This window comes from Acytostelium subglobosum (genome assembly GCF_000787575.1).
Source record: "Acytostelium subglobosum LB1 DNA, scaffold: scaffold1, whole genome shotgun sequence".
Taxonomy (NCBI): Eukaryota; Evosea; class Eumycetozoa; order Acytosteliales; family Acytosteliaceae; genus Acytostelium; species Acytostelium subglobosum.
Window position 1 is genome coordinate 515,851 of NW_012236531.1, and position 13,552 is coordinate 529,402.

General features: G+C 44.3%; 4 protein-coding genes across 4 annotated transcripts; 2 read left to right on the top strand and 2 right to left on the bottom strand.

The window, feature by feature from the left end:
- Positions 1-62: 62 nt before the first annotated feature.
- On the bottom strand, positions 63-3,057 carry SAMD00019534_002130 (hypothetical protein; the record flags this gene model as incomplete). The annotated part of the gene is made up of 4 exons (XM_012903646.1): positions 63-160; positions 235-2,277; positions 2,348-2,753; positions 2,833-3,057. The coding sequence occupies 4 exons, from the start codon at positions 3,055-3,057 to the stop codon at positions 63-65; spliced, it is 2,772 nt and encodes a 923-aa protein (XP_012759100.1).
- A 1,467-nt stretch (positions 3,058-4,524) lies between these two features.
- SAMD00019534_002140 (hypothetical protein) lies at positions 4,525-6,102 on the top strand (the record flags this gene model as incomplete). The annotated part of the gene is made up of 4 exons (XM_012903647.1): positions 4,525-4,618; positions 4,690-4,951; positions 5,020-5,646; positions 5,727-6,102. 4 exons carry the CDS (start codon positions 4,525-4,527, stop codon positions 6,100-6,102), a joined length of 1,359 nt encoding a protein of 452 aa, XP_012759101.1.
- Positions 6,103-6,525: 423 nt separating this feature from the next.
- Positions 6,526-8,082, bottom strand: SAMD00019534_002150 (hypothetical protein; the record flags this gene model as incomplete). Its single annotated transcript, XM_012903648.1, has 2 exons — positions 6,526-7,819; positions 7,889-8,082. 2 exons carry the CDS (start codon positions 8,080-8,082, stop codon positions 6,526-6,528), a joined length of 1,488 nt encoding a protein of 495 aa, XP_012759102.1.
- Positions 8,083-11,836: 3,754 nt separating this feature from the next.
- Positions 11,837-13,525, top strand: SAMD00019534_002160 (hypothetical protein; the record flags this gene model as incomplete). Its single annotated transcript, XM_012903649.1, has 4 exons — positions 11,837-12,133; positions 12,219-12,606; positions 12,711-13,028; positions 13,128-13,525. Coding segments are annotated over 4 exons (1,401 nt in total), but the record flags the coding sequence as incomplete, so codon positions are not given.
- Positions 13,526-13,552: the final 27 nt, after the last annotated feature.

Sequence of the window (13,552 nt, forward strand, 5' to 3'; positions counted from 1 at the left end):
AGGTATACAAGGTTGTTTATATTATATTAAATTATATATAAATGCTGTAAACAGGTTGTTTATTATGGATCAACCTCTCTTGAAAGCAATGATTGTTGCTCGACCTGTCCACCCTTTGACGGCAGTTCGAACGATATCTTGCTCTTTCTAAAGTCTAGTTCTACATTGAATGATAGGAAAGTATTAGCGAGTGTTGGGGACAGAACATTCGTGATGATGAATGGATACACATACCGTTTGCTTCAGAATTGTCATTGCTAATCTTGATCACAGGTTTCCTGTAGGTCTTGAGATGGAGACTTGATAATACTACACTGACACTGGAGAATGCCATGGCAAGACCAGCGACCACTGGTGGAATACTGATGCCAGCGGGGATCAACACACCAGCAGCCAACGGGATACCGAGAATGTTGTAGAGTGTGGCCCACATGTAGTTGAGACGAATGCGGTTGAATGTCTTCTTGGACAAACTGATGGCGGTGATTACGTCGCGCAGATCAGACTTGACCAGCACAATGTCGGCTGCTTCGATGGCAATGTCTGTACCGGCGCCAATGGCAATGCCAACGTCGGCTTCGGCGAGAGCCGGCGAATCGTTGATACCGTCTCCAACCATGGCCACAACATGACCCTGTTGCTTGAGCTCCTGCACCTTCTTTGACTTGTTTGATGGAAGCACCTCGGCAAACACCTGTGTGATTCCAACCTGTTGCGCGATGGCATTGGCTGTTCGAGGGTTGTCACCTGTGACCATCCATGGGAAGATGCCCATCTTCTTGAGTGCTGTGATTGTTGGACGAGCCTCTGGCTTCAACTGGTCGGCAATGGCGATGTGTCCACAGATCTCATTGTTCAACACGACAAAGACGACGGTGTTGCCCTCGTTCTCTAGACGCTTGATCTGTCCGGCAATGTCGTTTCTGGTCTGCTCGCTGAGGGTTGGCGCGTAGGCAAGTCCCAACGATGTCAGCCACTTCATGTTGCCAATGTGTACGTTCACGCCATTGATGACGGCCTTGATTCCAGAGCCTGTAATGCTTTCGAAAGCTTGTGGCACTGATGTTGTGGTGACGTCGCACACGGTGAAGGCGTAGTTGACGATGGCACCAGCCAATGGATGCTCACTGGCTGCCTCTGCCGACGCGACCAGCTCAAAGAAGGACTTCTTGTCGTATTTGCCAATGATGTGTGACTCGCTGACGATTGGCTTGCCAGTGGTGAGTGTACCTGTCTTATCGAATATGACCGCTGAGATCTTGTGAGCCGTCTCTAGATGTGAGCCTCCCTTGATCAGGATACCGTTCTGTGCGCCAATACCTGTGCCCACCATGACGGCGGTGGGGGTAGCCAGACCCAGTGCGCAGGGACATGCAATAACAATGACCGAGATGGCATTTCGCAATGCAAACTGGAACACTGTGCTGTTGGCGTCGTTGATGTACTTGTCGATCCATCCAGCCCAGCCCAAGACCAGCCAGACGATGAATGTCAACAGGCCAAGAGTGACGACTGTGGGAACAAAGATGCGGCTGATCTTGTCGGCGATTGATTGGATTGGTGCACGCTCAGTCTGTGCACGCTCAACCAGTCTGATGATCTGTGAGAGTGAGGTCTCGCCACCGACACGTGTGGCACGGATGTGCAACACACCCTTCTGATTGACGGTGCCTCCAATGACCTTGTCGTTGGTCTGCTTGGACGCGGGCATCGACTCGCCCGTGATAATGGACTCGTCCACACTGGACACGCCACTGACTACGATACCATCGGTTGGGATCTTGCTACCGGGTAGTACCTTTAGCATGTCGCCACGCTGCACCAGCTCAATGTCAATCTCGCGCTCGTCGTGGATCTGTCCAGTGACAGGGTCGACATCCAGCAGGATGGCCTTGGTGGCCTGCAGCGACATCAGCTTCTTGATAGCCTCGCTAGTCTTGCCCTTGGCAATGATCTCCAAGTACTTTCCAAGTAGAATGAATGTTATAAGTGATGCCGACGTGTCAAAGAATGTCTTCATATCGGCTGCTGACGATGGCTTTGAATTGGGGTTGGACCAGTCCATCAAGAGCACCATCACACTGTAGAAATATGCACAACTTGTACCCAGCGCCACCAATACATCCATGTTGGCGCCACCATGTTTCAAAGACTTGTATCCATTGATATAGAATCGTCTACCGACACCAAACTGAACCGGTGTCGTGAAGATAAACATCAAAAAGTCCGCGATACTAACTCCATGTACAACTTGATTGGTGAAAAGGAAGTGACAGACTGTTGTTGTCGTTGTCGTTGTCGTTAGTTTGTGTCAAACTCGTGGTGATGGACTGTTGATCAAACATACATGTAATACGATGTAGGATCATTCCAATTAAAAATACAGGTACTGTTAGACAGACACTGATACATAGCGTCCTCTTGGTCTTTGCTATCTCCTCCTTTTGTGCGTTCTTTGTGTCCTCGTGGTTGTTTGATGGTAGATTTGCGGTGAAGCCTACATCCTCTATTTGTGTAATGATATTCCTGGCACCTGTGAGATCCGGATCATAGACCACTCTTGCATTCTCGAGAGCAAGGTTGACTTTGATCTCCTGTACACCATTCATCTGTCCGATCACACTCTCTATAATACCAACGCATGACGAGCATGTCATACCTCCAATGACCAACATCAATGTATTATGCTCAGCTTGTTTGATATGTTTGGCTTCGAAGCCTACAGTATTGATTTGTTCTGCGATGCCCTCCTCCTGTTGTTGTTGGTGTTGTTTGATTGATTGGTCAGTGATCCAGCCTCAATGGACCTCCACGCGTATAATATAAACATACATTGATTATAGCTGGATTGAATCTGACTTCTGCCGTCTCTTGAAGTAGGGCAACTTGAATGGATATTACACCGTCGACACCAGAGACGAATGATTCGATGATGCCCACACATGATGAACAGGTCATTCCATGAACACTGAATACAGCCTTCTTGACAGAAGTCTCGGGACTCCTTATTGTCATTGGTATTGCCGACTCATCAGGTACATCATCATTGATGCTCATGTCCAATTTGATATAAGACATGATTGTTTCTTATTTCCTGCCTGTATGTACTGTTATATAACTACTCTTCCTCTACTTCTATCTCTATCTATAAATAAATATAAGTATTAGTATATATATATTGTTGTCCACACAATTAGTATGGTATGATCTAGTCAAGTCTAGTCTTAAGATTGCTCAACAACAAACAACCAACGCATCGGCGAGGAGTGTGATTTTTTTAAAGACACATCATATGAGATGGAGATGAGTGAGTTTAGTTGACTTTGTGTTTGGATATCACCACAAACCAACAACAACAACGACACACAACTAAATAAATACAAACACACACACTATCTCTCTTTCTTTGTCGCTCACTCACTTCTCTCTCTCTCTCTCCACTAACACACACACACACACATACGACAATGCAATCCAAAACTAGACCAACAACTACTTAAGTAGTGATCACACTTACACTTGAATTGTATGCTGATTGATTGTCCTTCTGTTGCTGCTGCTGCTGCTTCTGTTGCTGCTGCTGCTGTTGCTGTTGTTGTTTTAGTCCTAATATTAGATTTGTAATATTGTGATGTGAGTTATTAAAGTTAGATATTTAAATATTATATTGGTTGTTCGTACGAATGAATGAACACAAGATAGTAAATAAGAATATATATGTATATATTTAATAATGGTATAATATAAATGTAATGTAGTTGTACAATAAACCTACCTGTATGTAGATAGATAGACCGATAATCATACAAACAATCAATCAATCAATAAAACAATAAACATAGGCAGAGCCCATCATCTATCCATCTATCGATGGCTTAGGCGGAGGTGGAAAGGACCTTCTCCAACCATCCCAGCTGAAAGAACGGAACCCAACAACACCACACTCTCCCTTCAATAAACGTTGTAGAAGTAGTTGTGTTGCGAAAACGCAAAAATTGGTCTCTGCTTACACGTTTGACACACACTTTGATACATGACAACACCAGTGACGGGTCTGTCATCGGACCCTACTATGTCACCCATGTTACAACAGGTACGCGTCACGTCTGTCAGTGGTCAATTCAAACTCGATCATATCAAATATGATACACACCAACACACATACATCAGCCCTTGACCGACTTTCTTTTAATGTTCAAAGGAATAAGGCTTATCAATCATCCAACTCTGTTTATGTGTTGATGTTGTTGACCATTGTTGAGATAATAATAACAGTTATATATTATCTCTTTGTTTTTGTTATTTGTTGAACAACGAAATTGAACAAAACAGACTGACTCGTTTGTATCACCTAGGAATATTTATTTAAAATTATTTAATTTAATTAAAGTATTGTATGTTTTGTGTGTGTTGGATTGGAAGGTTTGTTCAACATGATGTGGATGGGAAGTGGTTGTGTTCATTCATTCGACTCAATTTCACATTGTTGTATTAACACCAATACAAAGATAGAGAAGAGGAGAAATGGCTGATACCAAAGCTACAGATATACCAAAGGTCGACCCAAAGGTTGAAGATGAAGAGGAGAGCGATGATGAGGAGACTGTAAAGGATGAGAGTATGAATTGAATGAATGAACTTGCGAGAGAGGACATACTTACTTACATACTTTGTTATTCGCAACAACAGAGGCTGTCAATAATGAAACAGGTGCAGCTGGTGAAGCCAAGAAAAAGAAGAAGAAGAAGAAGAAGAAGAAGACTGCTGGTGCTGCTGGTGCTACTGCAGCTGCCACTACAACTGTTGGAGCTAATGGAGCTGCGACTGCCACTTCTACAACAACTACTCCTGGCGCACCAAAGCAACAGACAACACCACCAACTGTCCCAATTACTGATCTATTCCCAAGTGGAGTGTTCCCACCTGGAGAGGAATGTGAATATAAGGATGTGTATGTAGTTTGTATGATTGAACGAATTGAATGATCGAATGAAAGCTAATCAATATGTCACATTGCAGCAATTCATACCGTACAACTAGCACTGAGAAGCGTGAACAGGAGAGGATCATGTCAAATATGATCAATGACGTTCGTCAAGCTGCAGAGGTTCACAGACAGGTCAGAAAGTATGTTCAGTCGATTGTAAAGCCTGGACTGTCATTGCTCGAGTTGACAGAGAGTCTGGAGACTGCTTCGAAAACATTGATCAAGGCCAATGGACTCAAGGCTGGCATTGCCTTCCCAACAGGTGTGTCGATCAATCACATCGCTGCGCACTTTACTCCAAACACTGGCGACAAGACCGTGCTCAAGTACGACGATGTGCTCAAGATTGACTTTGGCACTCACGTCAATGGCAACATCATCGACTGTGCATTCACCGTCAACTTCAATCCAAAGTTCGACCCACTGCGTCTTGCCGTGCAGGAGGCCACCAACACTGGCATCAGAGAGGCTGGTATTGACGTCAGACTGTGTGACATTGGCGCAGCCATTCAAGAGGTCATGGAGTCGCACGAGATCCAGCTCGATGGCAAGACCTATCCAATCAAGTCAGTTCGCAACCTCAACGGACACAGCATTGCACCATACGTTATCCATGCTGGAAAGACCGTCCCAATCGTTAAGGGTGGTGAGGGTACAAAGTAAGTTGTCGATGTCTGGCAAACACATGCCTAGCTCAAGGTCATCCATGTCCCTAACAATAATTATGTATCGCTATTAGGATGGAGGAAGGAGAATACTACGCCATTGAGACATTTGGTAGCACTGGAAGAGGTGTTGTCAATGAGGACTTGGAGTGCAGCCACTACATGAAGGTGCACAATGCACCACACGCCACCATTAGACTGGCGAGGTCAAAGCAGCTGTTCCAACACATCAGCAGGAACTACGACACACTCTGCTTTGCCAGAAGATGGCTGGACCAGGCTGGCGAGGACAAGCACATTCTCGCGCTCAAGAATCTCTGCGACCTTGGTGTCGTTGCTGCCTACCCACCACTCGTCGATATCAAGGGTTCCTACGTCGCTCAGTTCGAGCATACCCTTCTGCTTCGTCCAACCTGCAAAGAGGTCTTGTCACGTGGAGATGACTACTAGTACATCATCATTCATTCATTCAATCATTCATTCATTCAATCAAATGGTATCAAAGCAAGCGCTAAAGAGTCAAATAACATTACACTGTGGCTCTCTCCCCTTAATATCATGATCAAGTCATTGTTGTTGTCGTTGTAGTTGGTGTCGCCTATCTCTTGCAAAGGATGGTAGGGTGGACAAGTAACCTGGTGAGGTTGGATAGTTTATTAAATAGGCAAGGGCAAGGGTAGGCCTGGATTGTTGGTTGGCCGTCCATGTTGGTTGTTTGATTGAAATGTATCTCTGCTTCGTTTCCAAACACAAAGACCATTCATTGGAATGATTGATTGATTGTTGTTGATGGTGATGATGGATGTGATGTTGGTTGGTTTGGTTGGATGTCTAAATAACTATATAAAAAGATATTATCTGAAGAGGACACAGCTAGTAGGACTTGAGGGACAGACTCATGATGACCGAGTCGATCTTGGCGTAGTTCTTGTCCTTCTCGGCAAAGCTACGATGCTCCTTGCTCTCGAGATGAGCCTTTAAGCTCTCAAACTCGGTGTTGCAGCATTCGCAGTAGCCCTGCGACTTCTTCTTCTTTTTCTGTAAAGTGTTGTTGTTTGTGTTGATGTTGTTGGCGTTGGCAATGACGGTCTTATGCTGCTCAAGTTGTTTAGATACAGCATGACATAAGTTGTTGTTGACATTGGGATGTACTGCAATGTGGTTATGGTTGTGATGATTGATGTTTGTTGTTGATGCTGCTGCCGCCGATGCAGCTGTATTGGTTGTTGTACATGGGGATGGGATATAGACAGGTTCCTTCTCGATAGGGATGAAGGGCGAGAGTGAGTAGTGTGGCCTGGTGATCGAGTAGGTTGGCGTTGAGGGTGAGGCAAAGTGCAGTGATGGGAAGCTGGTGTTGGTGTAGGTGGTAGGCGGGAACTCCTTGGTGATGGGCTTGAAGGCGTTGAGCTTGTCGGAGATGGTAATGTAGGGGAATGAGCGGATGGCCGGTTGTGGCAGCGAAGGCAAGCTGCTTATTGGCATTGGTGATGGTGTGGATATAGGTGTGCAATGGCGTTTCTGCGAGGGTTTGCTTGGTATTGGCTTGTGGATGTGAGGAACCACGGTCGGGATGCCCTTAATGGACTGAGTAGTATTGGTGATGTTGTTGCTATTGTTGTTGTTGCTGAGGATATTGTTATTTGTTGTAAATGGTTGTATATATGGGATTGTATTAATTGATGTCGTCGTCAACATGTTGGTTTGATGATGATGCTGCTGCTGGGGCATTTGATTAACTAGTTGTATGGATGAAGAGACCAGGTTGGGTGAGACCATCTTCTTCTTGCTGCTACTGCCACTGCTGCTGCTTGACGCTGAGCCACCTCCATTGTGGACCCCAGTGCTGTTGCCAATGCTCGGTGATACGAATGTAAAGTTGGTGGCTGCGCCACCGCCAACGCCCGCAGACTTTGATAGGCTACTTTGCTGCTGATGTTGATGCAGGGCTGCATTCGCGTTGAATTTAACATCGTCCACTGATATACTTGGAGTCGTGTTGAAAAAAACGTGAGGCGACGACGACGATGAATGATGCGGTCTGTCCTCCCATCGATTGGATGCCTGTTGTGGTGATTGAACCTGTGTCTGCTGACTCTGCTGCTGTTGATTCAGTACCAATAGATGATGCTGTATATTAAGCTTTGCGTCGTCGTGTTCATATTTACTGAATGAGGTGATTAGGGTATCAGTATTCGATCGATCAATCGTTGTTCAAACATTGACAATGACATACGTGTTGATGCTCTTGGGCAGTACATCATTGACGAGGTATTGACCTTGCAGATGTTTCAGAAGGAGGTTATGTGTGCTGTTGTTCGAGGATAGACCTGTGGCCTCCTTGCCACGGGTTGTTCTCCTCTTCTTCAGCGGTTGACTGCTGATGCTGCTACTACTGCTGCTGCTGCTGCCACTGCTTCCACTAATCATTATACCAGTGCTACTACTATATTCTTGTGAAGACTGTTGTTGTAGTAACTGATGTTGTTGATTATTATTATTATGATGATTATTATGATGATTATGTTGATGATGATGTTGCATCAGTTGGGGGAATGGATATTGTGTAAAGATGGCTGGACTGTCAACAGAGTTGGACGAGTATAGAACACTTATTGGCAATCCGCAATAAGGCTCTAACAGGTGAGAATTATTCTCTACTACTTCTGCCATTCTTATTGTTTATGTATGGGGTATGAATGTTGTGTTGATTGTGTGTATATATATATATATAATAAGAGTGATTGAGGATATTAAGGTGATTATAAAGAGGAATTAACCTCTTTTATATGTTATCCTATCCTGTAATTAAATATATAATATATATAATATGATTGATCTCCAGTGTTGATTGATTGATTATGATTGATTATACTGTATTAATCCTGTTTGTTGTTTCTGCTGCTGTTATTGATATCATTAATGGATGGATGAATGGATAGATGAATGGTTAGCTTTAGCTGTTTCCTGTTGTTGTTGTTGTTGTTTGATGTTTGTTGTTATCTAGATAGCCGTGTAGGTGAATGTAATATGATAAATGTGATGTGATAGATATATATAAATAAATAAACACCGTTGTCGCGGTGTCTTCCTGTTGTTGTTGTTTGTGAAATAGACTAAATGGAGTTGATGCTGTTGTTGGATGGCAAGCTGGCTGGTTTGCTGGCTAGCTAGAGTGTCTTGATACGATACAATACGATATGTTATGTGCAATGCGATGCGATGCAATTGCAATATTATGCTATGATTGTGCTTTGTTGTGTTGTGTTGGTTGTGTCGTGTATATGTCTGTCTGTCTGTATGCTTATCCTCCAACTATGTATATATATATATATGAATGAGTAAATGTAGTATGTGTGTATATATGTGTATGTGTATGTATAAATATGAACGTGGAGCAGCGTTGAGTGAGTTGGTTGTTTGTTTGTTGTGTTTGAGTTGTTGGTGAGGTGAGGTGAGAGATATAGAGCGCGCACAATAATATAGAGAGGAAGAGATAAATGGTTGACTTAGAGAGAGAGAGTACAGCTCCAGCTTGCAATGTTGGATGTTGTGTTGGTTGGTGCTCTGTCATCAACAACAACAACAATAAATAAACAAAATGGCAACTCATTCAGGTCATACCCTCACTCTCACACATCTCATATTCTCTTTCTCTCACTCAGTCTCACACCTAGCAACTCGGTGAGTGTGCACACTAACACACAAGACGTGTCAGGATGAGGGGGCACCCAAACAATGCAAATGGGGGTCGTGTGTGTGTGAGTGTGTGAATATTGTCAAAAAAATGGGGGGTCAGACTGAGACAGAGAGAGAGAGAGTGAGGGTGGCACAGTGTGAATGATGATGGCCCCGTGTGAGATTGTCTTTTTGTTTGGGGGTGGATGTAACGTGCGGGCAGATGGAGTTGACGCCAACCAGGCAAGAGGTGGTGTGGGTGAGTTTGATGAGTGTGATTGGCGATACACTCACATCTCTATGAGTGATTGTAAGGGGTTGTGCGGAAGTGAGGTTAAGTTATGTTTGTGAGTGAGTCGGCGTTGAATGAATGAATGACTGTATGAATGGATGAATGAATGGGACGGAAGAAAGGATGGAAGTATGGATGTATGAATGGAACGGAATGAAGGCAGGCAGCTCGATGGTTATGTATGTTGTTGTTGATGCAGTTGGTGAGATGTGATGGTGAGATGAAAGGATGATGATGGTGACGACGATCACTCTCTCTCTCGACACTGTGTTGTTGTCACTACGTTCATGACTGGTTGTTTGGCAATATTGCCTGATGGATGTATGGATTGGCATGGATGGAGGTAGAGGAGTAGGCTGGCAACTGCCAACTCACAATTGGATTGATTGATTGATTGATTGATTGATTGATTGGCAATGGTATTGATAAAGGATTGTAATATTAACAAGTTCTTGTGGCTGTGGCTGTGTGGTGGCCAGGCAACCAGCCAGCCATCCAGCTAATTCCAAACATGAATTATTACATGGGTTGGGCCAAGCCAACACAGTGAGATGTATGGTGGTCAATCGATTGTGACCTGTATCTATCTACCTACCAATATTCCAGGCAGTATTTGTTTGAGGACTCCAAGCTAAACTTCCAGAATGATGAATTGATTGATGAATGTATCACTGATCTGTGTTGTGTTATGGTCGATATTGGTTGATTGGTTGATTGATTGATCTAATAAATAGTATTGTCTTTGGAAATAAATGAATGTCAGAGCTAGTGAGTGGAAGAAAGAATGGATGGATGGTGATGGATGGAAGAGAGAAGCAAGCAAACGCAAGGCAGGTACTGGGGATTGATTGACTGATGAATGGATGGTGTTGTTGGAGCCTGCCTCACTTGACTTGGTGTTGGTCAATAACTTATTGTTGGTGTTGATGTTTACGAGGATGGGCTGGGCCTTGTTATTGTTGTCTGCATGCAGACACTCACTCACAAACTATCAAAAGGGATTGGAGCTAGAGAGAAGGGTAGGTTGGCACTTTCACGCAGAGGGAAGGATGGTGATGATGTGATGCAGATGGAATGTGACGCGAAGGATTGTTTCAAACAACATTCAAGGTTTATTTTCTTTATTGATTCACACTTGTTGTTGGATATATATTGACGACGACGATGCGCAGGTGACCTGACACCAGTGTATTCCACATCCTTCTTCTTCTTTGCGGCTCAAAAACAAACAAACATAGATGGGATGGATAGGAGCAATGCGGGGCAGGGCAGAGAGGCAGTGGTCATCATCGCCACCTCCTGCGACGACCACATTAAGTCGTCAACAAACAGATGCAGCACGACAATAACAACATTCATCACATGAAAGGGAGGTGTGAGGTGAGGTCGTTCATGTTTGTGCACATGTGTTTATCATGGGGCTTAGCCCCGTGGCCCTCTACCTACATCCTTACTGATATTATTTAAAAAAGTTATTGTTGTTGTTGTTGTGAGTCACACAAAATAGGACGGAAGGCCCAAACCATCGTCTTCCACGCCCGAATCGTTAAATAATCAAAATTTGTCTTTCCTCCAACTCACTCACGCCATCACCTATCCTCTTTCTATGTTTCTCTGTTGACTTGTGTGACACAAACACACATCAAGACATTTCCACGATCTTGATGAATAATAACATAAGATGACTTTTCACTCAACTTCTTCTATCATCCTTATCCATCTATCCATAAAGGATAAGAATATCTGTTTGTGGTTGTTGGTACCAGTTTATCATCCCCAGGGGAGAAAGTAAGAGGATACTGGTAATCCACTTTGGACGGACGACAAGTTAAAGAGTCATTGACATTGACAATGACCCAAGTGAAGTGCAGTTGAGAATGAATGAATGAATGAATATATGACTTCATTGGTTCAAAGTCCAATTTGTATGAATTGAATTGATTACAAATATCTGATTGGGTCTTCGTCGTTTATGGAGCCATGTGTGGTAGTGTGTTTGTTTCACAATCAATCTGCCCAATCAATCTTATTCATTACTGTACCCAATTGGAATTGAACACACATACACACACACAAACGATCAGCTGACCCTGAAAGACTCCAGCAATCAATCAAACAATCAAGCAAGAGAGACATTAGAGGAGGTATTCAAACACCACCATCCATAACAATCCACTACAATCCACATCAATCCATTCAATCTTGTACTCCACTTCCACTGTACAGACCCCGGACTGTACTGGACTGGACGGGTACAATACGATGATATCTTCTCCATCTAGCACGATCAAGATGGAGAAGGCAGTCTGGATATCGAGTGGAAGCTTCATTGTCGCCATGATCCTATTCAACATAACACCTATACTCGAAGGGATACCTTGGTTCCACTTCACATTAGGCTGCAACAGCTTCATCTTCTTCCTCGAGCTCTACCTTGACATCAGACAGTCATTCACCATACGTCAATACAAGAACCCCAAAGTCAACTGGACAGACACTACCTATCACATCGTACGTTGTGTCTCCGCAACCCCATCTGGAACTATCCCACTCACTCACTCACTCACTCACTCACTCAATCAATCAAACATAACAGGAGAACATCATTGGACTTCTTAACTTCAGACGAACCGAGTCCACGATTGGCTTCATTTTGGAGTGCTGTATACTTCACTTTGGATTGCTGCCACAGCTGTATAGTGTTAATGGACTGATATGGGATTGGTACGGATTCGGTCGCACTCACGAGATCACACGTGGCATCTCTTATCTATTGTTGGTCAGTCTGTTTAGCTCATTGATTCGTCTACCATTTGAACTATACCGTGTGTTCCTCGTGGATGTCATCACAGACAAGAGAGATTGGTTACAACAGACCATTATCGATCAGGTCAAGATGTTCCTTGTTTCAATCCTACTTGGACTACCCTTGCTTGCCGTAACCCTGGCACTATTCTCCTGGCAGAACCCCTATCAATGGTTCTGTAAGTGATTGATCAATCCACACTGGAATCATCCCATTCATCGCGCCAACATGGTTGACTAACAACTCCCTCCCTCGCCTCGCCATTCGCGACAACACACACAGATATCATACTGTTCGTCTCATCAGTCGCCTTGTTCTTCTCGGACATGTATCCTTCGCTAGCCTTCTTGTTTAACAACTTCTCTTCGATGGAGGATTGTGAACTGAGGAGCGAGATAAACATGCTTTCAAACAAACTAGGCGTACCAATCAAAGAGATATACACAATGGATGGATCAAAGCGCGTGTCACACTCCAATGCCTTCATGCTGGGCTTCTGGCGCAGCAGTGTCGTACTCTACGACAACCTAATCAAACAACTCTCCACCCAGGAGATACTCTCAATCATATGTCATGAGATTGGTCATCATAAGTTCAAGCGTATGTATAGTCTCTGGCGTGTTGCCGCCACCAGCGCCACACCTCGCCACGCCACACGCTAACACTTGTCCACACGCCACGCCCCCACACCAACAATAGACTCATGGAAACACTTGTTTGTCCAAATGCTATTCCTTGGCAACTTCATATTCTTGTTCTCACGCGTTGTCAATCTGGGCGTGTTCTACTCTAGCTTTGGATTCTCCGCCGTCGACATTAGTGTCGGCTTGGTGCTCTTCTCCTACCTGTACAGCACCTTTGCCAACCTGTTGAGGTTCGTCACCAACATGGTACGTCGCGAGTTTGAGTATGCGGCCGATCGCTACGCCATCGAGAATGGACTGGACATGAAGCAGGCGTTGATCTCAATGCATGGCAAGGGCACGTACATCAAGCCCGACACCTACTTCTCGCTCTACTACTATTCGCATCCATCGCTCATGGAGCGTCTCGACTCAATCGACCTCATCACCAAGGAGTTAAACAAGAAGGCTGCCTAAGGCCGCCTCACCTGTACATAAATG